Raw genomic sequence first — 24,807 nt, forward strand, 5'->3', positions numbered from 1 at the left:
TCATTAGTACCATTTTTTAAGTCACGAGGGACGATTGTGTATTTTTCACTTTAAGCTTACAAAAAAATGCTAATTGCCAACATCAAGGTGAGAACGAAATTATATATAATTTAATTATATTTATGCTTATTATATCCCCAGATTCATACACTAACAATTCCAATTAGTTAAATTGTGATTAGAAGTAGAATTACATATTTATTTTATTCATTTCAAAATGGTGGTCAGTGGCTAATGAGAACCTAGTAAAACCTTAAATAATCAAAGTAAGAGTTCCTAATAAAAAAATACAAAAATGTTGACAAATGTGATTGTTATCAACATTTTCCATTAGTAGGCTGTCATTGCCCTGTTCTCTCCTAAATGTGCAAAATCAATCAAGTGAAAGAGTTAATAATTATCTAATAAATCTACCACTGATGTCACCACCGATTATTGTTTATTCTGTATAATCCAATCCACAGCAATCGTGTTTCCGGTGAGACCAACAGTCCCTCCAACTGCACTCGTGGTGCTGCAGCCTCATATTATATCCAATAAATTTACTTTTGGCATCGAATTGCCAGATATAAGCTTATAATGTAGTATACGCTTATTTATAATATAGTATAAGCTAGTAGATATTGGTTTCCTACGTAGCCACGAATATACGACTTATCACTTAATGATACCCTTGAGTCATGGGTGGTAAATGACAAGCATTGGTCCAGTTCAACAAGCGAAAAATACATCTACCACAATCTCCGAGGAGTACAAAAAATAGGAATAAGTAGACAAGACAGAGTTAGACAAATACATTATAAAAAAATATAATCCACCTCCTTGCAAAATGTAAAAATACATATTTCATTCATTTATATAAACAGCTCACTTTACCTTAACCCAAATCTAATTCTACAAAGATTATAATTTACATCTCCCTGGTTTTTTTAAAAGAGCCATATAGATATTCAATCAACTAAAATTTATTTTAATTTTATTCATTTTAAAGTATTTTCAATGTATATTTCTCCTTAATAACTATTTACGGTATAGTATTTGTTTAAAATCAGTAAATTTATTGTAATAGATCTTGTAATATATCATGTATTATAATCTGTAGTCTATATGTGGTCTATACTCTGTGGACTGTATAATATAGTCTGTAGTTGTACACAATATATTTACTAATTTTTTCATCAGTCTGTGCGCAACGCGCACTGAATTCGTATTTCTGATTTCATTTTCACATCATGAGTTGAGTATAGTGAAGTATGTTCCGCCATTTTGATGGAAGTGCTTTCTGAATTCATTTTGTGGTTATATTATTGACACTACGGACTATATCTAATTATAATTTAGTGTGAATTTTAGCTATAATTTTGAGTCTTGGCAGCTTTACAGTAAGTATTGAATAATTTTTCATTTCATTATTCATAATCACACTAGTACTATTATTTGTTCAAAATGGCGGCATGACCGGATTTTAATCAATTCTGATGAGTAAATGTGTTCTGTGATTCTAATGCGGCTTTATTTTCTTAAAATATTACATTGCTTCCTTATTGTTATTGCAGCATATTAATATGGAACCGGTTCTGGATGCGCCATTGGTGGCGCAATCCATCAACTACCATGGGCAACAATTACAAAAGGCGTGGGAGGCAGAACGAGGAGAAGACGATTTGGGCAAAATTGGTGTAGGACCACTGGACTTTGCTGTTTATCAGTCCAGACATAAACATCTTACATTCCAAGACAGAGCAAAGCGGTTAAACTTACATCAGTTTATTGCAAAAGAAGCAAATGCTTTATTTGACGCTTCACTATTAGAAGAAACCCCATCATCTTCTAGTTTAGGGGCTGATGCAACTACACCTGAAGATAGTAAGCACCTTGTTTAATATATCAGTTTTATTTTAATATATACTTTTTAATAATCGATACCTACCCAGTTATCATACCGCCCACCTACCAAAAAAATGTTATGGTCATAAGGTCAATAGTGAACTTTCCATTTCGCCCACCTAAGCCGCACCAAATATATTATAAGAAGATATATCCTTTCTATTAGAAAATGTTTTAATCCTCTTTATAATATAAATTATATCAGATTGTTTCATATAGAGATTTTATTCAAATAAATAATGAAATATTTTTTACAGATTTGTTTGCATTAATGCCACCATTTGAGACTTTTTTAAATGTGGATAAAACTGCAAGATTGCGACATTTTTTTGATGTAAGTATAACAATTTTGTATGGATTTTACTTTTTTTACCAAAATTTACTGCATCAGCTCAGGCCGTTGCAGTTCAGCATGTGTAAATTCAATGTCTGTGGGTTTCATTCTAAATTGGGGTATTGAGTTAACTCCATTGTCTCATTCTGGTTTACAAAACTTAAACTCTGGTTTACGAAAAGTGTAATGTAGTCAAGATAATGTCTTGAAAGTTCAACAGTGCTTGGGGAATAGAACATTTTAACATTAGATTCTCTCTACCCACCCTGCTATATGTGGAGGTACTGTTATAAACATATATAAATAAATATACAATGACACTTAAAATTAAATACAGTATGATCAACTAATGGGGGCCACCCCAAACTTAGGTTTTCTGAACTTATGCACTTTGGTCAAAACTATACAATCAAATCTGTGCAGTTGTCTACTGCTAACTTCAGAGTGACCATGATTTATTGCCTATACTGTTCATATTAAAAATGTTATTGTTTTTTAAATATAGAATGTGAAAACTGGTGAACTAATCATTGGAGCAGTGATCAATAGAACAGCCTCAGGAATGATGTTGAAGGTTCTATGCACAGCAGCTCCGACTCCAAGATACGTTGCTGATATCAATGTTAAGGTATGAGTGACTATTCCTTTTTTTTCACCCTTGAAACCTAGTGTTAGATACTCCATGGCAAAGCGCGGCGTTGAGTTCTGCCACGCAATGCCTCCAGAATTTCGGCAGAAAGTGGGGAACGGAGTGTCAAGCTACATACGTGTCAAGATACAGTGTGAAGCTGAAAAAAAAGATACTCTATTCTCTAAACACTGACCAGTTTTTGAGACATGTGTTAAATGGAAAAATTCAATGTGACACACATTGTCTTATTGTCGCAAGAAAAATTAATTCTCATGACTGGGAACTGGTTTCACAATAAACAAATGAATGAATTTTAAAATAATCTAAAGATTTTTATTACTTAAATTAAGGAATTTAGGATTACAGACAGAGTGAGCCCTATGTGTTAAAGGTTTATATATGTGTAATATGTAAATATACATACTATATTAGTGTAGTTGAGGCAAGTCATGCACAGAGGCTCAACTGTGACTTTAAACACGACAGAATGTGGATTCAATTTCCACTTGAGGAAAATTTTATATATTTTTTTCCTCATTCTTTTCCATTTCCTCTTCTCACTCGCTTGCTCAAAGTGTGGCATAGAGTTCCTCCACTCAATACACAACACTTCAAGAACTGTTGTAACACTAGGTTCCAAGGTTCTTTTTGACTACCCTTCTTTGTGTGGCCCTCTTATTGACCATAATGTTAAGATCACATTCTCATTTTATAACATGGGAAGGACTTTGATGATAAGAAATGACGAGATGAGAGAGAATGATGAGAAATGATTTTGTAAATATACCTAGTGGAGCAAATTTTAATTTCTTAGTAGGGTTATATTTTGTGTATATGTCATTTACTCAATCTGTGATAAAAATGTATGTTTTTAGCCTTTTGGCCTTTAAAAAAGAATGGTCTGATTCTAAAATTATTCAATATAATAAAAGAATTTACAAATCTAAATATCTATGTATTCACTAAAAGCAATCTGTTATCTACAGACAGTTTATGTTATAGACATCTATTAGACGATAGGTATTATTTTTCTAGGCATTTTTGCCAGTTGCAAATATCATACCAGCGGTGGACAAGAAAAATGTGTCAAGAACCTACCTGATGAATGACACAGTGTGCTGTGAAGTTATAGAAGTCATTCCTGACACGGACAAAATGGTCTGCGGCATGAAAGGTGTTACACGGGGACCCGATGATCCCCCGCCTATGCCTCCTCTAGGACTCCTCAGCACTGACGACTTTCCCCTAGTGTACAAGTATGTATTGCCGTTTATATAAATTAAATCACAGTATTCTCACACTTTGCAGGGCTGTCAATCACATTTTTGTCACACTGTATTTTATTATATCACCTTTTATTGTGAAGATGTTGAACCATTCTGTGAATGTGGAAACTATGTAAACAAACATATTTCTGAAGAAGTCACCATTATATGCTATTAAGAAGTTTAAAAATCAACATATTAAAAACTGATGCTGTGAAACAACTAAATTGAAGTTAGTCCAGATTAGAAGAAAGTAATGAATAATGGATATATGAAGAATTGTGTTTACTTTGTTTTGTGTTTTATCATTTAGTGTATGTGGATTTTTATTATATTTTTCACACATACAAGTTGGGAAATTAAGGACATGTTCTTTATGTGGATAAATGTTTTCACTATTTTGTGGTCACTTTTTCAGTATAGATTTAAACAATTCACCAAGTGCCTAGTTGCACAAATACATTATTTTGAATTTGCAATGTTAAAAAAATTGGATTATAGAAGACATTATTTATATGTTGATTGGGATGCGTATTTAGCTTTTATTATGGATTTTTATCAGATTTTGCCAAATCTTTAACACTTCTATGATGGCTAAAAGGTCAGTACATATATTCCTAGGGTCACTGCATTCACATGTCTGTAAGCAGAACATTAATTCCGTATTAAATCTAATATTTAATATTGCAGCATTATCTCACAAAACCTTGATTGGACTTTAATATAATCAACATTTGTCGGGCGTTGGCGTTATTTTTTATTAAAATGGACTAGCCCTGACTGTTAATATATTTAGCTGATGTGAGACTCCCAGAGATGATAACAATAGTTTAACAAAGCGACGGTGGTTCGCGCTGTTTCGTTGGACACTGATTGTACAGGCTAGCTGGCTACTAAAGGAACCATCTTCCTCTATTATTTTAGGGTGATTTTTTCTAGGTGTAGAGAGCAACTTCCGAGACCTATTCATAACACCACATTGTATTGTGACCATAGCTGAGATATTTTGGTAATATTAAAGTCACATTGTCAAGCAGCATCACCTAATCTATGATGTTATATTTGTGTGTGAAAGAAATAAAATTCAAGTAAAATAACCTTTTTTGAACAGCTCCAAGGGAACAGGTGAGGATGAGTATGTGTGAATTATGACTGACATTAGGAATCTATTCTTGAGACGATACATTCATTTTACTTTGAATCTTTTTAGTCAAGTAATAGTGGAATGTCTCGCGTCTAAAATCAAAGGATACAGCTGTGGCCACATTTCTGCCATATTAATTGATTAATTTTTGACAGGAAAACTATGGAAATGAAGGGAGAAAGTTATGAAGCAATTTTGGAGAAGAGTCCTGGCTTCAATAATCCTAACTGCGTCCAATACCTCTCTGAGCTCCTTGGCATCTCCAACATGTATTGCACAAATTTTTCAACATTAAGGTAAAGTCAATAATATTATTTATTTAAATGCTATCAAATTGAGGTTATTAATTTTACACAATTATCGATTCGTTTCCCATTCAGAGAAATTTAAATATTTAAGACAATCGCGGCATTGAGTCCCGCCACTCAACACGCAGTGCCTTAAGAATTCAGCGGAAAGTGGGGAATGGTAATGAACGGATCTCAGGTGCGGGGCACAGCATGCGGCAATAAAAAAGTTTCATTTTATTAACAATAATAATACAAACACTTTAAATTTAGTTATTGTTTTCAGAGGAGGATTTTCAACATCAGAATATGCAGATGAACTCCGTCAAGCTCAAGCAAACAAATGGGCGTTCCGATCGGTAGCTGAAGGAATTGAATATTTTAAACTGGGACGACACTCTGACGCATTCCAATGCCTAAATAAGGCACTAAGTATTGATCCTAGAAATGTAGAAGGCCTTGTGGCAAGAGGCGCATTATATGCTAACAATGGAACATTCAAGAAAGCTATAGAGGACTTTGAAACTTCACTGAAGCTGAACCCTAATCACGCAAATGCCCGTAAATATCTAGGAGAAACATTAGTGGCGTTGGGTCGTAGTTATGAAGATGAAAATAAAATACCTGAGGCGCAAAAGGCATATGAGGATTGTTTAGCTATCATACCTTTCCATGAGGAAGCTCAGAATTCTTTAGATTTTCTTAGAAGCAAGACTTCTACAAACAAACCATTGATAGAGCCTGATGAATTGTTGTTACCTGGATTGTCAGGGGCAAAGTCATTTGAGATGCAGGAGACTTTAAAACAGCTGCTCAATTTAACAGAAAAAAAAGAAAAGAAAAAGAAGAAGAAGCGCGGCAAGGGCAAGAAAAAACGATCAAGCAGTTCATCCTCATCATCAAGTGACTCCTCAAGTTCAAGCTCTTCTTCTGAATCTTCATCTTCTTCATCAGATTCCAGTGGTGAGAAATTAACAGTATATTGTTTTTATATACCTTTATATCGATATGATTACATAATAATATAGTAACTGAAAATAATAAAATTTTTCTTTGTCTACTTAGTAGATTCAATTCCTTTACATTATATATATCATAGATACAGAAGTACATGTTTTCAGGATCAGAAGGACCAAATCGTAAGAAAAAACGTCGTTCTCAATCGAACAACAAAAGGCAACGCTCATTATCACCGTTGAGTAAACGTATGGCGATGTTAGGTGACAGTGACGCGGCGGGATCTAGGACACACAACTCCCAGTTCAATCATCCCTACGGATATCAACCCCCACCCCCGCCCGTTTTGGAGGAACCGACTACGGCGCCTATGAAGTCACAAGCTGATATTGACTACGAATTGAAGGTCGGTATTCATTTATGTTATTTTTTTAGCAAATACTATATGCTTTCCAATCTTTTATGGGTTTCCTGCGTTTTGTAAAATAGGAAAAGAAATTTTGTCACATGTAGCAAAATTTTATAAGACACTGAATTGAATTTTATTTCTTTGTTATATTTAAATCCATTATCACACATACCACACGTCTAATGCATACGCCGGGATTTATGCCAGGATGAAGAAGACCACACATTATCTAATGTAGTTCACTGAAGGGATTACAAATATGAATAGAATCAACAATAATTGAACAAATTTTTATTTTGTTTAACGATTTAAAGCAAAATTTGCCTTAAAGCAGTATATATTATTTATCATCAGGTGCGAAAGTTTCTAGAAATGACTAAGGAAGATTCTGACTATGAAGATAAGGTACGTAACTTCTTAGAAGAAACTGCTCAGTATAAGCGCAATCGCAAAATGCAAGAGCTGGGACAGCAAACACAGCCCGGTGCAGATCATGATAAAAAGAAGAAGAAAAAGAAGGATAAGTAAGTTCAATTTGCTTGCATAATAAAATTTCTATTGACGCCATTAAATGCAGTGGGCAGGGTACTTACTTCAGCGAGTTAATACCTATAGGTTGTATAATTTTTTCCGGTCTATATTGGATTTCTTTCTCTTCTTTCTCTTTTTTTGTTTGCTACTTGCTTGATAAGACAAAAATGATTCCTGACGCGCCCACCCATCCTTTTAAAATGAAATTATTTCCCAAAGTCGGAATTTTGTGTACTTACAGAATAATATTATGATATACAGAAATCAATATAAGAGAAAGCCTAAGCCAAAGTTTTGTAACGTTTGTAGAATACTTTAATATCGGTTACTTTTGTAAAAGGAAAAAGAAGAAAGAATCAAAACGAAAGCGCAAGGAGCAAGAGCGTGAAGAGAAAAGAAAAGCTAAGTTGTCGCGCACCTCCAACAACTCTGAATACAACCTACGTGATTTAGACAATATTGGTGATAAGAAATTACGTGATGCTATAAGGTATTTATTATTCTACATATTATATAAGTTTCCCAAATCTATATTTTTAAAATGTAAATGTCTAGGAAAAAAAACTTACATATATAAACTGTACATCAGTGGTCGAATACGCTCTAGGCCTCGCACATTCATATCAAAATTCTTATACACCTTTTTTTGTTGGCAAAAATTATAACAAGCTTTATATTATGTTTAATAAATACTTTGTATATAGTAGAAGTATTTTTTTTAACAGAAAGGAACTAAAAGGAAAATCAAAGAGAGATCTCAGTTCAGAAGGGGAATATGAAAGAAAACACAATGAGAAAAGGTAATTAGACTGTTCCAAAAAAAAAAATCTTGACGGAACCATAGAAAATAGTAATAATGTAAATCTTTTTTACTTTTTAGTCGTATCCTAGATGAAATGCAGGGTTTGGAAGAATTGGAATCCAAACTTAGTGCTTATCACGTCATGGTGGAGAAGGAAGTTCTAGGCAAAAGGGACGGTAGGCATTCAGTCAGCCCTATTGATCAAGCTCCTCCACCACCACTTGAGAAACCAAAATGGAAGATGTCTATGAATGCTGTTAAAGAACCGTGAGTTTTGACGTAAATTCAAATATTATCTTTTGCTATTATTTCAAATATACAATTTAAATGTATTACCCCTACACATTGTAAGTGTCCAAGGTAGCTCTGGTACAGTGGGTTACACTGAAACGATTTACGTAATGTTATATAGCCTATAAACTTCCTCTATAAGTGAACATAATTTTAACATGAAAATAATTTTTCAATTCAACCAAACTCTTCAGCATTATATTGTATGCATTAGTAATGTTTAAATTTGACTGATTGACTTGTGCTACATATAATCTAATCAAATTAGTTTCGCACTGTATCCCACACACTGCAGGGTAGGCAGAGGGAGCCTAGTGTTAAGACATTCTATTCACCACTTTCCGCCGAATTTTGGAGGCGGGGACCTCTGGGGGGTGCTTTGCCTCAGCACCAGAGCAAAAAAATATAAATTTAAATAAATATTTTATTTCCTCGAGTGGCGATCGAACCTACAACCATCGCAGCACAGTCACAACCTTGTGCCCCTGTGCCACGACGGCCTCAATAAATTCTAATGTATTTAATATTTTATCAGGAGTGTCAAGAAAAAGGATACTCCAGTACAAAAAGGTTACAAAGAGCGCTATGCATTTGAAGATAGCTCTGACGATTCACAAGATCATCCCAAGGTAAATTATATATATTATCTTATTATTTTTTTAAATTTGTATTGATACACAAATAAAATAGTGTCCATTGTCTGATGGTACGGTATAACGTCTGACGGAGCTTATAGGTTTCATTCCCACTTGAGGAAATGAAATATTTTATTTCCTTACTCTGCAAAGCCTTACAAAGTCTCAACAGAGTGCACACGCGGGATACAGTGTGATACAAAAAAAATACTTTATAATTAAATCATCTGCATTCTATGCATATATATAGCCATCACCATCAAGCGGTGACAAGAACGTGTCGGTGCGACGCGCGATGGCGATGAAGGAGCCGCCTCCGCTGCCGTCCGCGCCGCCGCCCAAGGCCGGCCGCGAGCCCGACCCGCCCGGCACCGAGCCCGCGCACAACCACCCGCACCAGCACCAGCACCCACACGCACCGGTGAGGCTTGTAGTTCTGTACCACGAAAGAAACCGCAGAATTCTTATAGGATCACTTGGTTGTCTGTCTTTCCGTCTGTTAAGATCCTTTTTCGTAAAAATAGTGAAATAATGAGTTAATCCTACATGTTTTAGTTTTGTTTATTTTTCGCATTTAGTAAGTGGACAGATCACAATAGAATTTATGGTGAAGACCAATTCCTTGTTTTGTCATGTCAGAAGGAAAAAAAAAAATATATTCATTCCCGAATGGTGATTAAATCCACAATCGCTGTGTTTACGATCTCATCGTTTTACAATGGCTATGCTTATAATTATTTACAAGTAATATGCATCTTGTAATATTGCACCATTTCACATAGGTTGCATCAAGATTGTTCAAGTGACTTAATAAAAATTAATTGGAAACAAATAATAATACAATAATGACTTGTTAATGAATATAGTCGAAATTTAAGTGTATCAACATAAAATTATAATATATCTGTATTTCCAGCCGGTACGCAAAGGCAACATAGTGTTGGACAAGTTTGGCTCATTCCGGTTGGCCAAGGAGGGAGAAACTCCGGTGTCGGTCGGCGATGGACGACCAGAACAGTTTGTGACGCGCATCAAGCCACCCACCCCGTCCGGGCGGCGGCCGCGCTCACCCCCCTCGCCGAGACGGCACTCCTCCAACTCGTCCGATGAGGACCGGCGGTCTGCTAAACGCTCGAGGAGCAGGTTTGTTTCTTGTTATCAATGTAAAGTAAATTATATAACTATTTATTCACGTACGGAATTATTGTGGCTATAATAAAAAATAAACACATAAAAATTTAAATATATTTAATGAAGTTTAAACATTGACGCAGGTCGATTCCACGCAAGTACCGCGCTCGCTCCCGCTCGCGCTCGCGTTCGGGCTCCAGTGGCAGCGGGTCCGTGCACTCACGCCGGCGCCGCTCCGCCTCGCCGCGCTCGCGCTCGCGCTCCGACGCCAGCCGCTCCGTCTACTCGCGCAGCCGCTCACGCTCGCGCTCCGCCTCCCGCGACAGGATGCGCCGCATGGGCCGGCGCGGCAACTGGCGCGGCCGTGGCGGCTTCGAGCGCGGCACCTACTACCGCCCGCGCTTCCACACCTACAACGGCGGCGGCAACCGCGGCCGCGGCCGGGGCGACTTCCGGCGCGACGACGGCCGCCGCTTCCAGCCCGAGTGGCGCGACAACCGCTCCCGGGGCGGCCGCCCCTTCCGCCCCAGGAGAGGGGGAGGAGGACGCGGCAGACCCTTCAGGTTGGTGCTCCACGCGGATAATCTGTTCACTCAATGGGAATTGAACACGCAACTGTCGCGTGACAACTGCTTCAATCAAAACTACATTTTTATTGTATGTTTTGGTAATTTATTGCTATGCTATTTATAAATAGCTATCCTTATTAACTAACTAGATTGCCATAACAAATATCATAGGAAACTATAATACAAAAATAGTGTATGATATGATATTGTATAAGGGGAAAAAAGTGGTAACATAACTTATTTCATTATTAACAGGGGTGGATTCCGTGATTTCCGCGACAGACGTATGCCCAGATACTCCAGGTCTAGGAGCCCCGACAGGACTCGCAGATCGAGGTCGTACAGCCCTGAAAGGCGCGACAAGGATAGAGATAGGTAAATTAGTTTTTATGTTTAATATTTATTTACAAATAGAACAAAAAGCCAGTTAATGTAATATAAAATGAACATTTTATAGTTTTTATGCCACTAAAGATGTTTATATTTTTTATTATTATATAAAAATATATATTAATTACAGAATTAAAACTTACAATTAAGTATTTAACAACAAATGATATTTGCAAAAATTATTGTAGGAAAAATACTGTCAGGTTATTTGCAGTCATTATATTTTTTGTTACTTTTTACTATTTTTTTGTTTTAATATGAAATTTTATTTGTTAACATGTAGCTATTCGCGTGACAGCCACCGTAGCGAGGGTGAATATGAAGAAGAAAGATACGTCGATCGCAAGGAGTACGACGGCAAGTGGGCCGACGGCAACGAGCCGCCAGAACGCAATGCTCACCCAGAGGAAAAACAAGAAGAACCTCCTAAGGAATGAACCACCCACCTAAATATATCATAATGAAACAAATTTTTTCCTTTCAATAATATAAGATATACAATTAGCTGTAAATATAGAATAATGCCATTTAATCGAAATTCTTGCTTTGTTTTCTTTATTAACATTTGAATATTGTGTTTGGTGCGGTCTGGTGTAGTCATTCCAAATAGATGTATTCACATGTAGTCACATGAGTGCAATTTGTGTGTGATATGCAAATTAAATGAGTTTAAAAGTAAATTAACTTTTTTTTTTACTAACTTCTGTAAAATGATTTTAAATTATTTTTGATGATTTTTTTATTTGAAAACTTAACTTTTAGCTAAGTTTTTTTTTTATATTTTGGGAAAAACTGGGATAAACTCTAATAAATAACAAGCTCATACGAATTTAATATACTAAAGTGTAAAAAATATTATTTGCTCCTAATATATTCGTAGGCGCTTATAGTTTAATGAATTTGGGGGTTTCTGGCAATGGACAACTTCATTTCCAATATTATTGCCAAGAAAATATAAAAAAATTGAGCTTGATAATTTAACGAAACCTAATATTATTTTTTGCATCTTATTTACCTGATAACTACCAAAGTAACCACCAGCCAAACTCCAGCTATATATGTATTTTATGTTTTATAAAATAATTAAGGTCTACTGTTCTATTATTGGCTCTAGGAGTGTCACAACGGTCGCGCTTAGTCCGGCACTGCCCCATTGTACCACGACGGCATATATTCGATATTGATGTAATTGGTTAGACATTTTAATTTTAATTTCTTGTCAAATTAATCTTCATTTTAGCTTGTTATCAGATTATGATATCAATAGGAGCCTATTTTTGGCCATCAGTATATTATACAGTACTAACACAACTGAATGTTGAAAGACAACCAGTAATATACTTATGGTTACTGTCTGTATATGGTTGATATGAGAGGAAATCCATGATTGGGGGCAATATAGTAGAACCCAAAATAATTATTAAAATTATTTTCTTCAGTTTGTCGGTTTCTTAAAATGTAGTAAATTAGAACTCGGAAGTAATTCAATGATTGTCTAGTTCGAGCGGGCGAAGCCACAAGCAGATCACTAGATACTAATAATTATGAACTATCATTTTTGAACCTAAATATTATAATAAAAAAGTATAAAGAAATTATGATTAATTTATTATTAATTCATAAATATGTTTCTATCTAAATAAATATATGGTATTATAATTTAAAAAGTTGAATCAAATAAATAATAATTTATTTCATATATTTTGCAACAAAATAAAAAATTGACAACTATAAAATGTGCTTAATTAGCACTGATTGACTAAGCTTGCTTCTTCTTTTTCTTATTTTTGTTCTTGCTACTTTTATCAACATTCCAGTACCAGAATAGTTGTAGTACTAAGAGTCCGTTAGTAATAGTTGATACACAATAAGTAAGTATTATAATGAAATCTCCAGTCTCTTGTATTGATGTGAATATCCTAGCTATGCTGCCGGCAAACAGCATCAAACAAGTCACGGCAGACAATTGACCTGTGCTCCCACTCTTGTAGTTTGTTAGGATTTGAATGGACTGAAAAAAATTATAATCATTTTATAAGATTTGAAATAGAAACTGGAAAGTATCTAAATATTTACTTGATAGCTGCAGTTCAGTTTTCATTTCAGAAATATATACTTATAAAATAATTTTGACTTCCTAGTGAACAAGTGTAAGATAAAAATAAAAGGAAGTCAAACACTAATTTGTTTGTTTGTTATAAAAACAATTATAATTGTTTGTATATAATTGAATCAGTTTTAACCCAGTATAATTGGTATTATATATATCACTTTTTTATAATTAATTTAAAATTTAACTTTTTATATTATAATTAATGACATTGTTGCAGTTACATTGTGCAGGGGTACAAGTATGCAAGTGTAAAATTATTGCTTTTATTTCCTTGCTCTGGTAAACAGGAAAAGTAAGGCAATTCAGCTGAAAGTGAGAAACTGAAGTGTCTCATTGGGAAGGGACTAATGAATTTGTCTTAAATTATAAAGTAGTTCAATTTAATCCCAATAATTAATTTGCAATATTATTTAGTGAAAGTTTCTTCAGTCAATAATGTAATACTCATTTAGTAATAATTGCATTTATAGATTATATTTTTGGATATCTTTTTCAGAACAAGGCACTAAATTGTGTCAGTACAGAAATAATATTAGTAACTTAATTATTGTAGTAATAATAATAATGAGTTTCACTCACCTTAGCAGCAACTATGATAGGGACATTGGATGCTTGCAATGTCCACAATACATTTTCAGGTGTAAATTCACTTATAAGAACAGCAACAAGGCCTACGTAACTAGCCAGAAACAGTGAAGCTTTTCCAGATGATCCTCCATAATACAAAACCAGTGCACCAATAAGAGCTGTTTGAATTGCTAAAAAGGTTCCTTCACCCCAAGCACTGAAACAGAATAAGTTTATTATACTGTGTATATTTATTTTTTTGAATATTATTTTCAACCTTGAATACTAATCATCATTACTGTTTAAGGATATTTTTTATATCTTTTTTTATTCAAATAATAATTGTTTTTTCCTCAACACATATTAATTACGTTTTTATTGTATGTTAAAAGGAAATCCTTACCTAAAAGGAAAGTTCTTAACATAACTGTATGTAAAATTGGCAGTAATCGCGAACAGCTCCAAGCACACTCCATAGATATTTATACCTTCCGCACTTTTACCGCCTATTATTTTTAATATTTGCGGGACTTTTACTAATATGGACCCAGCAATAATACCGATCCCAAGTCCTGTACTTAACGTTGTTTTAAAACAAGGCACTGAAATAAAATATTATAAAAATTGTAGTCCTATCAATTATTAATAAAAAATCAAATAAATTATATGCAAATAACATACCATCAAGGAAGTTATACTTGACCAAATATTCTTCGTAACACTTTTCCGATAATACGGAAAGTAATACACCTTGTAAAAATTCTGTCATTTTAGCAATTTGGTGACCATATACGTTTAGTTAAAATGACAGTATCAATTGTAACTATTTACTATCTAGCACCTCATTCGCCGAAGCAACATTGAATAAGATTTTAAATTGATAAATCGTTTTGAACTTTGATTTAATGCCTCATGAATCGCGGTCGCGTTGCCGCACTTGTGAATTCATATAAGTAAAACTTAAGCAGTGTTACCTTATAGTTTAAAGATATTTCCTCGTAAAAATGTAATTTTACAGTACCTAAGCATAATAATTCTTGATCTCGAACTATGTGAAATAAATTAATAAATATATAGAATTTCGTGTTTAGACATACATTATCATTTATTTTGTGTATCACGTACATACAAGGTTAGGCAGAGGGAACCTGGGAACCTAGTGTTAAGGCACTTGTTCTCATCTAGACACTTCCGTTCTCCAATTTCTGGAGGCCTTGCATGTTGAGTGGTAGAACTCAACGCCGCGCTTTGCCCCGTTATTAGAGTAAGAAATGAAAATATTAAATATTTCATACCCGGTTTGCAAGCATACGCTTATACTATTATGCCCAGGGGCCACGACGACCTCCTCGCCTCTTACATATTTCTTAAATTTGTGTATTCAAAATATATATTTATAATAGTGTTAGCGTACAAGTGTAAATGTGGGTACATTTAGGTGAAAAAGACAATAGAAGCGGTGGAATTGTGTCAAACGGACACAGTTACTTGTAGACGGAAGCCCTGATTGGAAGGTATCTAGTGTGTAGTGTCGTTCTTGAGTGATACATGTCACTTATTGTAATTACGTGGAACCTCTGTCCGAGAATGTTGGTTACATATAGATGGTATGTGTTTTTAATTTTTATCGTGTTTATTTTAAAAATTTTAACCGCTTCCATTTTCTAACAATAGGGAAATTTATTTTCTGGCAGCACTTGTATTATAATCAATATGACGTTGATGTTAGTCTAATGACGTGTAGTGTTCTGTTCTGAAAGTTAAGCTTTCGCCATAATCAGAGAACAACATAAAGTTTCATAAACAAACTTTCCGAAGTTAGAATTTACTTTATATTATACCAGAGACTCAAACGTGGCTTCACACGCTCAAATTTATTTTTATATTATAGTCAAAAGTTACTATTTTTAAAATAAAAAATATACGTTCTAAAACAATATATATACAAAGTTGACAATATATATACAAATATAGTTACATTATAATCGATTTAGTGGTTTTCGCGTGAAAACGTTACAAGCAAACTTATATTAATAATATTGCTATGGTTTTATTTAATGTTATTTAAAATCCTAAATATCACACAATAGAAAAACTTATTCTGTTTGAAATACTTTCTTATTTATATCTTTAATAGTCATCATGTATGTATGTACAAAGTTGTCTCTGTATGACATTTCACTTTGGTGCCTTTTGGATATTGTGGTGTGGAGCTCCGAGCTATGTATTAGATATTATGAAAATTGCGGACATTTAAGATATGGTGTTTTCTGAGAATCTAAATATACATATACTAAGTCTCAGGATAGACACAATAAAGAATTGCAGTTTACCATCTAATACCTATTTATGGCAACTAAGACATTTTTGTTAATAAAACAACCATTTTGATTATTAATTTATTTTTGTTCCTCTGTAATAAAATGACATTGTGCTTGAAGTAACAATAAGAACATATTTGCAACAGCTCACTAGAGTTGAAGTTGAAATTATATTTAGTTACAAACACTACAAGGACTAAAGCTGGCTGTTTATTTTGTTTTAACTATATAAGAAACAAAGAAGTTTTTAAAATTTTCCATTAGTAGAATAAATAAACTACTGTATACATTACCTAAGTTTTATAAAACCTATCTTAGTTCTAGTCTTAACAACTTAAATTTATGCAGACTTTTAATCGTAAAATGGCTGTGATCTGTAAAAAAATAATGTTATGTATTGTGACCGTGCTAAATTTTATTTAAATATTTATTAGAAAAGCTTTATAATTGATTTGACAAAAAAAATGTTTGCAATTATAGATACTTCAACAACTCTACATCTACATAACAATATCTTCTTTCTATAGATTATCTACAAGTTTGCTGCAGTTCACTGTTTATTGCTACAAAATCCAAGGCCTCTCTTTTTACTATTTAATTAACAGTATTAAATCAATATTTATAAAATGGTTATTATAATAAGATCCAGATGTCATAAATTAAAAAATGCACTAGAAGACTAAACTTTAGAAAATGCCAGTTACTATGAAAAGAAAATTATATTTTTTTTTGTATAGAATTCTTAATTAATCATAATGCAAGACACAATCCTTCAAACAAAAATGTACAATGCAGCAAAGATTTCGGAATTATATATGTATATACGAATAATTCGAATTCGGATTATTAGTTAGTTTTGGATATTACAATTTTAGAAAATATTTTTTTTTGAGATGTTTTTTTGACATTTCTCTAACAGTTGCTGTCTCGTTATTTGTGATATTTGTTGGTTTTCAGTTCCTACTAAATAAAGTACTTCGTACTTATCGCTAGTCGACAGACGAAATAAAAAGATGTGAAGTTTCATTTAGACTGCCCACTTCCGAAATAATTCAAACCAATTGGAAATGAGCAGTTACTATTACTTCAACAATATTTATATGGAATTTGGTTAAGATTTTTTAATATTTATTTCTCATAATAATATTTTTTACCTGCACTTACATCAGTGGACGGATTTTAATATTGCTTTCAAAGTTCTATAATGATCAGTTGATATTTTGTTAAATTCTTTGAGATTTATATGTCAATAATACAAAAAATGCAGACTTATTTTTCTTTACAAATAAATTTAAGGGCAAAAGAAGTATTTTGTATTGGCATATATAAAAAAGTGCAATGTCATTATAAATATGCTAATTTATAATAGTAAATCTTAAATTAAGTATTGTTGCTGGACAAGTAAAATTTAAGGGTTTTGGAAAAAGCTGTATAATATACAATGATGCAAATAATATTAAAATATGAAGCATTATATTTAAATATGAAGCCTGCTTTTAAAAAGTATTTATTTATCGTTTTAAAAAAATTAAAATATATAATAACATCTTGAAGTAAAAAAAAAATGGAGAATTTAAATTTTACTGGTCACTCAACAATGTATAATTTCCTAGGGTTTGAATTTCGAGTCAATGAACAAAGTTGTATTAGACTAGATTAATATATTTAATTTTCTAGTACTCGTTGTCATGATAATTATGACAAACATATTTTTTATTATTAATTTAATCCTATACGATATTTAGACAACAGCTTCAATGCCGACACAAGCAATCCACAAATAATATAAAATATATATTGCAAGCATTGCCTAATATATATTAATATTTATTTAATACTAGCCTTTGCCCGTGGCATTGCCTGCGTAATTCATCGGGTTCGACTCTGCCTAAATTTGTTATAAAAACTCCAAGCACTCATTTTACACTCCCAAAGGATGAATTAAAAAAAATTGAATACAAATTTTTGAAATCTTTCTCACGTTTTTCCTATTATACAACTGTTATATAAACCTAATATTTTTTTTCAATATAGATATAATATAATGTTGATAAGAAATTGACAAATAAAGACCATTGAATGTACACAATACATATAAAACCCTAGTTTTGACACTAAATTACAATTTATGCACATAATAATAAAAAAACACCTTAATCTATGTAGTTATGCAAGTCCTCAAAGTGGTTTTAAAGAAAATGATAATTTGGGCCTTGAATTATTCTTTCCTAAGATTTTCTTTTGTTCTTCCTTAACCCTTTTCTCTTGTTCTTTCTTCAATTTCTGTCTTTCTTCATCCATTTTTCTTTGTTCTTCAATCATCGCAAGTCTTTCTTCAGCCTGAGATATAAAAAAAAGGGTTTCAATAATAAGGCGAGAGAGGCCAGTCGTAGCGAAAGGGCACAATGTGACTGTAAAATCGACTGGTTGTGGATCCCCACTCCAGGAGATAAAATATTTATTTAAATTTATATTTCCATTTCCTATTTGCCTTCAGAACTCGGCGGAAAGTACGGAATGGAGTATTAACACAAGGTTCTTTCTGCCTACCCTGCTACATGCGGAATACAGCGTGAAACTGACTTTTAAATAATAGTATTTATATAAGTTGTGGGTTCAATTCCCACTCAGGGGATAAATTATTTTCATTTCTTAAGCTCTGGTAACAAGACAATTGCAGTTAAGTTCCACCACTCAACACACAATGTCCAGTTTGTAGGGCACATAATATATTAACATAAGGTTCTTTTTACCTACCTTGCTAACAATACTAATACTTTATTGCACACAAAAAACTAACAAATCATACTTGACGAATATTATAAGAAAAGAAAGGGAAGTGCAAAATATTTTTGAGTCCTAGTTAGACTTGAAAAATTACAAAATTTACTGTCTACATGCACACACACATACATACTTATATATATATAGTTTATAGGTACTTCGCATATGCACATTAAAGTAAAAATGAAAACAAGTTCCAGTTTATTTTATTAATAACTTTTTTTTAATGCCTCGCTATGTATTGTCAAAAAAAGACATGAAAATGTTTCGTTCTCCTAGTAGGAAAGTGAGAATCAAACTCACAACCATCACATTTAATCATATGCTGTCATGCTGCACCCCAATGGCCTCAAAATTTTATTAAATCAGTTTCATGTTGTATCCCACATACAGCAGGGTAGGCAGAGGGAACCTATTTAAGACACCACTTTCCGCCAAATTCTGAAGGTATTGTGTGTTGGGTCAGAACTATTTTTATCATACTAAAATATATAATTTAAACCTGTACTCACCAGCTTACGCTGAGCTTCTTCTATTTTTTTATTATTTTCAGCCATTATTTCCTCCAATTCTTTCCTTTTACGAGCTTCTTCCTCCTGTATAATAAAAGCCATGTTAAAAGAAGTTTAATTACAATTTTACAACAAAAAAATATATTATTTAATATTTTCATTTTAACTATACAAATACATAATACATATACATTTGTGTATATATTCGCAAACAATGAGGATTTACCCATTTATAACATAAACAATCTTTGTTTCACGAACAATATATTTTTACACAGTTTGAAATACAAACTTTTCATAAAAACATTGCTTTTTTACAAACCTACATTATCTAAGCCTAACGTTATTCCTATAAAAACATAAAAAAAGTGTTGTTATACAAAAAATAGTTTCAAAAAATACCTTCTGTCGCCACAGGGTCCTCGAGCAGCAACTTCATAAACTCTTAGGTCTTCCGGATATTCTTGATCTTCCGACCTGACTTATACACTACGTGACTGCCGAGGACAGTCAAGTGAACAATTTTAAAATGCTAGCCACCATTATGGCATTTACCATTAAAGTTTTTTTTAGTTTATATCTTGCAATCAGTCATATGACTGATGGGTGGTGTTAATCATTTGAAAATAAAATGGCCTTGCAGGTGCATATATATATGACATTTAAAATATATAAAACATCAATCTTACAATGACTGAAATTAATTATTCAATAAAAAAATCTTGTAAGCACTCGAACTACACCTGACTGGACCTTTAACAGATTTTTGAAAGTATACTTTAGAATACTTTTATTAGTCTATTTTTGAATGTTGGTATAATAAGCATAGAACTTATATGTAGTGTAGAAAACAGAATATGACTGTTCTTTTGTAAAAGTGGAGTCAAATGTAAGAGCAAAGTCCTATATTGCTGTTACAGATGACTGGGTATTACAAATCATAGTTACCTGTCTAGCCAACTCCTCTTGTCGCTGTTGCTCCCTCTGCCTTTCCAGCTCTTCCATCATTTCCTTTTCCATTTTTTTCTTAGCTTCTTCCACACGTTTAGCTACTTCTTGTTCTATTTCATCTTTGCGTTTCTCAAGTTCTTCTTCAACCCTTTTTTTTACTAGTAATTCTATTCGCTTAGCAGCTTCCTCTTCAACAACCTAAAATATTTCATATTTGTAATAACAAATATAATATTCTTTTGCGAGTAACAAATATTAATAATATTACTTCAGAAATTTATTCAATTTTTACCTTTTGCTCGGCTTCTCTAACGCGTCTCTGTCTTTCCATTTCAGCAAGTCGATCCACTTCATCCATTTTACTGCGTCCCTTCGATTTCTTTCTACTATTCCTACTTCCGTCATAAGACCCACCACTACTGGACGTTGAAGAAGCTGAATGTGATCTTTTCCTGCAAGTATCGCATTATTTACAATAAATACATTTAATTCAACGATAAAATACATAATGTCATAACTTAGAAGAACTTACCTTGATTTGGAGCTTCGTTCTCTAGTTTTTTCGACATGTTTAGAACTTCTGCTTCGTGATGATGACCGATCTTTGGAGAGACTTTTTTTTCTTGAATGTTTGCTACTTTTATGGTGCCGCCTTGGGCTTTTACTTCTAGACCTTGAGCGACCCATAGTATGAACAAGCTAATCCTTGTTTTGATTTAAAACGACGAAATTTAGAAATTCTACCAGGAGGCAGGCTTGTTGAAGCTTCGCATTACAGATGAACACAGAACACACAGCACATTTACATTTACTCATTGAATGAACGCATTTATGATTTAATATTCTATGTACTCTATGGTTTGGCACAGACGTACAAGTCGATGTAAGAATATTGAATAGGTAATTAGGTCTAGTACTTGACGAGCTTATATTATTAATACCATTGTTGAAGTGGTAAAAAAATGGTAATAATTTTTTTTAGTCGACAAAGGGTGCAAATCTTATCGGTAATAAAAAATATTTATTTGCACCGTTGTTTATAGTTGTTTCGTAGATCTTCCATGAATTATAGTAGAATGGTATTTAGAATCATAAACACCTTGTTTATTTAAATATTTTTGAACATACAGGACAAATTAAAAATCAAGTAAAAAAGTATAAGAGAAAAATTTATTTATAATAATATGTAAAAATATATTTCATAATTTTTTAAGTAACAAAAAAATATTTTTTATTTAAATATTACTATAGCAAATATAAGTAACAAATTTGTCAAAAGAAATCTAGTTTTCTGAAACTACATTTTCCGAAAGAACCATCATCTAATTTACTAAAAATAAATGGTTTCTCAGTACCAAATGACGTGAAGGGATCAGGAGAGGGAGTACTAGATTTTTTTAATAATAACCTTATATTAGTAACGCTTTGGACATCCTGAACAGGAACAGGAAGCTTATGTAACCTTCGGCACGAATAAACTTCTATAGCACTTGTAGATCTTGTGTCACTTGGATAACTATGATTTGTTAAATGATCATAGTTTTCGCTGATTGAAACTTTCCCGCTATGATGAAAGCAGTTTCCATTTCGGATTGCAGCTTGCGTGTCGTGAAACTGCTTTATTTTATATAAAACCTCCTTTAAGTCACTCTCTTCATTTATATATATATTATCATATATTTGATAATTTTCAAGATTTTCGTCATTGAAGTACTGGAGGGGCAATGCCAAGCCGCGTACTACCAAATCTGCAGGACCATAACTTGGCGGGGAAATGGGTTGTTGGTAAATACATTCAAATTTTCCAGTAGAGGCCTTTGGATTATTAGCATAATCGACTACTACTGTAAAAATATATAAAATAAATATCTAAATAAAATAATTGTAATTCTTACAAAAAATACTTTGCAAATGTAAATGGTATGAAAATTAAAAACCTTTTATGATATCAGAAACAACTGCAGGACATATTTTAGCCGTAACTTGTGTTGTGTGGTTTAAGTCAGGGCAAGAATTAATTTCAATCAGCCACGGATTATACTCCTTATCCAAAATGAAATCGCAGCCATATAATTCAAAACGATTTTTGCTGACTCTCAAAGAGTCTTGACAGCTTAACATAATACCAATGATGGTTTTTTTCATTCCCTGATATATTGTACTATCCCAAACATTTTCTTTGTTAGTACTTGCAAGATAAACTTTATATTTTTCCAAATCCCACATATTTTGTAGTGGTAATTCAGAATGCCTTCCGTTAGAATTTTTATATTTTCTTTGAATTGCATTGTTAGTTAAGTGTATTGACTCGTGATATTTCTTTAAGCTGTACTTTTGTGAACTAAACTTTAAGTAACAATCTTTATACATCCAAATAACTAGAGGATATGTGCTTGTTACTAAGTAATACTGTCTTATATCGAATTTGGTGTCATGTATAAGCAATGGCTCCTCTGAAAGAAAAACAAAACTTTAGTATGATGCACAGTTATCAAATATGTAAATAAAAATATACGAGTATATTTCATACCTATATATTTTTGGATAACATATTTCATATTTGTTTTATCTAATAAGCTCATGATAACACCTAGCTTAGAAGCTATTCTAATACCTCTCCCTCGAGAGCAATAGCCTGGTTTTATTATCCAAATATTGTGACATCCTTCGCAACTTAGTTGTGGACGATATTTGTGTATTTCTTTTAGCAAATATCTCGCGTAACTTAAATATAAAGGAACCTTATTGTTTGTATCACATTCAAAAACATCATGCTTTGCTATCACATTATAATACTTTTTTAAAAACGAATTCCACTGTCCAGCACTGATGGAGGCAATAGAGCAATCAATATCTTTGTTTTGCTTGCGATATATATATTCTTTACATCTATTTAATGCAAAAACTATGACAGTTATTGGAGTTTTTCCTGATTCAATAAATATTTGTTTTTCGTTTGCAACCATAGACAGAATCCATTTCAGCAAACTTGTACAAGCAGTTATTTTATAATCTTTTACGAACTCTTCCATTTCACAATGGTCGAATGTATTATAGGATCGTGGTCCTGTGACCTCTGCGACATTTTCAATATAAAACCAATAATTTCTTTTTAATAAGGAACAGAGGCCTTGTTTGGAGGTCCACAATCCATCTATTTCCAATTTATTTATTTTTGTATTACAATTTTTCGTCAAATCAACAGTAACATCCCGCCGATGGTCTCTCGTACGCCATATAAAGTTAGGAGTATATTTTTCTACAAGATTTGATAGAAGAATACTTTCTAGCTCGCTTTGTAATTTAGCTTTGCTCGAAAACTTTTCACTTCGAATTTTGGATAAGTTCATTCTATTTGGTGCAATCTTTTCTACCCAGCCTCGATCCAATAAAGCTCTTCTCACGGCGTGACATTTACCAAATATAGAGAATATTTTATTTTGCTTTATAGCATTTGCTGCTAAATTTTTAAGCTTTATGTATCTCTTCGATTTACTTTGACAACTACTAATTACGTAACTTTTTTCTTTTCTCGAGAGACCACTGTCTGTGCAAGCATTTTCACGATTTACATTCTCCTTGTTATCGTGTGCAGGTTTGGGCGACGCAAATCTAGTAAATGGAGAAAGAAGAGATTGCACTCCTGCCTTGTCATAATTCACCTGTAAGAAGTTAAATACGCTAAGATCTACAGGTTTTTAACATACAGGCGTAATGATAACTTTTATCATTTTAGCACGTTTTTTATTATAATTAGAAATGTAATTCGGATAAGATAATAAATAATGGAAATCCAATAAAATCTTTGTTACGATTATTTTACTTCAAAGAATTATATTTTGAAATTGTACTGACGTACAGTATTTTAATGAAAAATTATAATTAGGTAGGCTAGTAAGTTTATTATCTACTTACTTACTCTTTTACGGATAAAATCTTTTCTTTTTCTACACGGCATTGTTATCTGTTTTACATTATACAAATGTATCTTCAACCTAATCTTGATGAGATATAAAATAATTATAATTAAAGGTACTTTCAATATAAAACTACAAAGGAGCAATAGTTAGTCGTAATAGTGTGAAACATTAATATCTATAATATTACTATAATAGTAAATAAATACTACCTTATTTTTTAATATTTGCTCATATTTTTTGTTGTGGTTAACGGTTTAATTTTTATTTTTTTATTATTTTGAAAATAAAGTAATTATTTACATTTTGTACACATGGATATTGAAATGTGTCATATTATATAGTTTTTACATGACTGCCAGTGCTCGTGCGTTAGGTT

At 32.7% G+C, this 24,807-nt stretch overlaps 4 protein-coding genes across 5 annotated transcripts; 1 reads left to right on the forward strand and 3 right to left on the reverse strand.

The window, feature by feature from the left end:
• The first annotated feature begins 1,210 nt into the window (after positions 1-1,210).
• Positions 1,211-11,943, forward strand: LOC146541613 (uncharacterized). 2 transcript variants are annotated; one of them, XM_085189667.1, is made up of 18 exons: positions 1,211-1,382; positions 1,557-1,866; positions 2,145-2,221; positions 2,727-2,849; positions 3,888-4,108; positions 5,417-5,557; positions 5,835-6,511; positions 6,670-6,911; positions 7,269-7,438; positions 7,786-7,935; positions 8,171-8,245; positions 8,326-8,514; positions 9,074-9,167; positions 9,424-9,594; positions 10,090-10,316; positions 10,448-10,867; positions 11,129-11,248; positions 11,547-11,943. In XM_085189667.1, exons 2-18 carry the CDS (start codon positions 1,566-1,568, stop codon positions 11,698-11,700), a joined length of 3,552 nt encoding a protein of 1,183 aa, XP_085045793.1. In that variant the 5' UTR covers positions 1,211-1,382; positions 1,557-1,565; the 3' UTR covers positions 11,701-11,943. The 2 variants fall into 2 exon arrangements, with proteins under 2 accessions (XP_085045793.1, XP_085045798.1); XM_085189672.1 differs by having other exon boundaries at positions 6,676-6,911.
• A 993-nt stretch (positions 11,944-12,936) lies between these two features.
• On the reverse strand, positions 12,937-14,868 carry LOC146541614 (mannose-P-dolichol utilization defect 1 protein homolog). The gene is made up of 4 exons (XM_085189697.1): positions 14,625-14,868; positions 14,347-14,545; positions 13,956-14,160; positions 12,937-13,274 (listed from the first exon to the last, which is right to left on the reverse strand). Exons 1-4 carry the CDS (start codon positions 14,710-14,712, stop codon positions 13,023-13,025), a joined length of 744 nt encoding a protein of 247 aa, XP_085045823.1. The 5' UTR covers positions 14,713-14,868; the 3' UTR covers positions 12,937-13,022.
• Positions 14,869-16,328: 1,460 nt separating this feature from the next.
• Positions 16,329-21,374, reverse strand: LOC146541615 (arginine and glutamate-rich protein 1-like). The gene is made up of 5 exons (XM_085189683.1): positions 21,044-21,374; positions 20,804-20,963; positions 20,509-20,709; positions 19,561-19,644; positions 16,329-18,604 (listed from the first exon to the last, which is right to left on the reverse strand). Exons 1-5 carry the CDS (start codon positions 21,196-21,198, stop codon positions 18,443-18,445), a joined length of 762 nt encoding a protein of 253 aa, XP_085045809.1. The 5' UTR covers positions 21,199-21,374; the 3' UTR covers positions 16,329-18,442.
• A 409-nt stretch (positions 21,375-21,783) lies between these two features.
• LOC146541616 (tubulin glycylase 3A-like) lies at positions 21,784-24,209 on the reverse strand (the record flags this gene model as incomplete). The annotated part of the gene is made up of 3 exons (XM_085195548.1): positions 21,784-22,355; positions 22,449-22,964; positions 23,042-24,209. Coding segments are annotated over 3 exons (2,256 nt in total), but the record flags the coding sequence as incomplete, so codon positions are not given.
• Between the last annotated feature and the right edge of the window lie 598 nt (positions 24,210-24,807).

The sequence above is a fragment of the Heliconius melpomene genome, chromosome 1 (genome assembly GCF_056956725.1).
Source record: "Heliconius melpomene rosina isolate 202511_hmr_F chromosome 1, ASM5695672v1, whole genome shotgun sequence".
NCBI classification, from domain to species: domain Eukaryota; kingdom Metazoa; phylum Arthropoda; class Insecta; order Lepidoptera; family Nymphalidae; genus Heliconius; species Heliconius melpomene.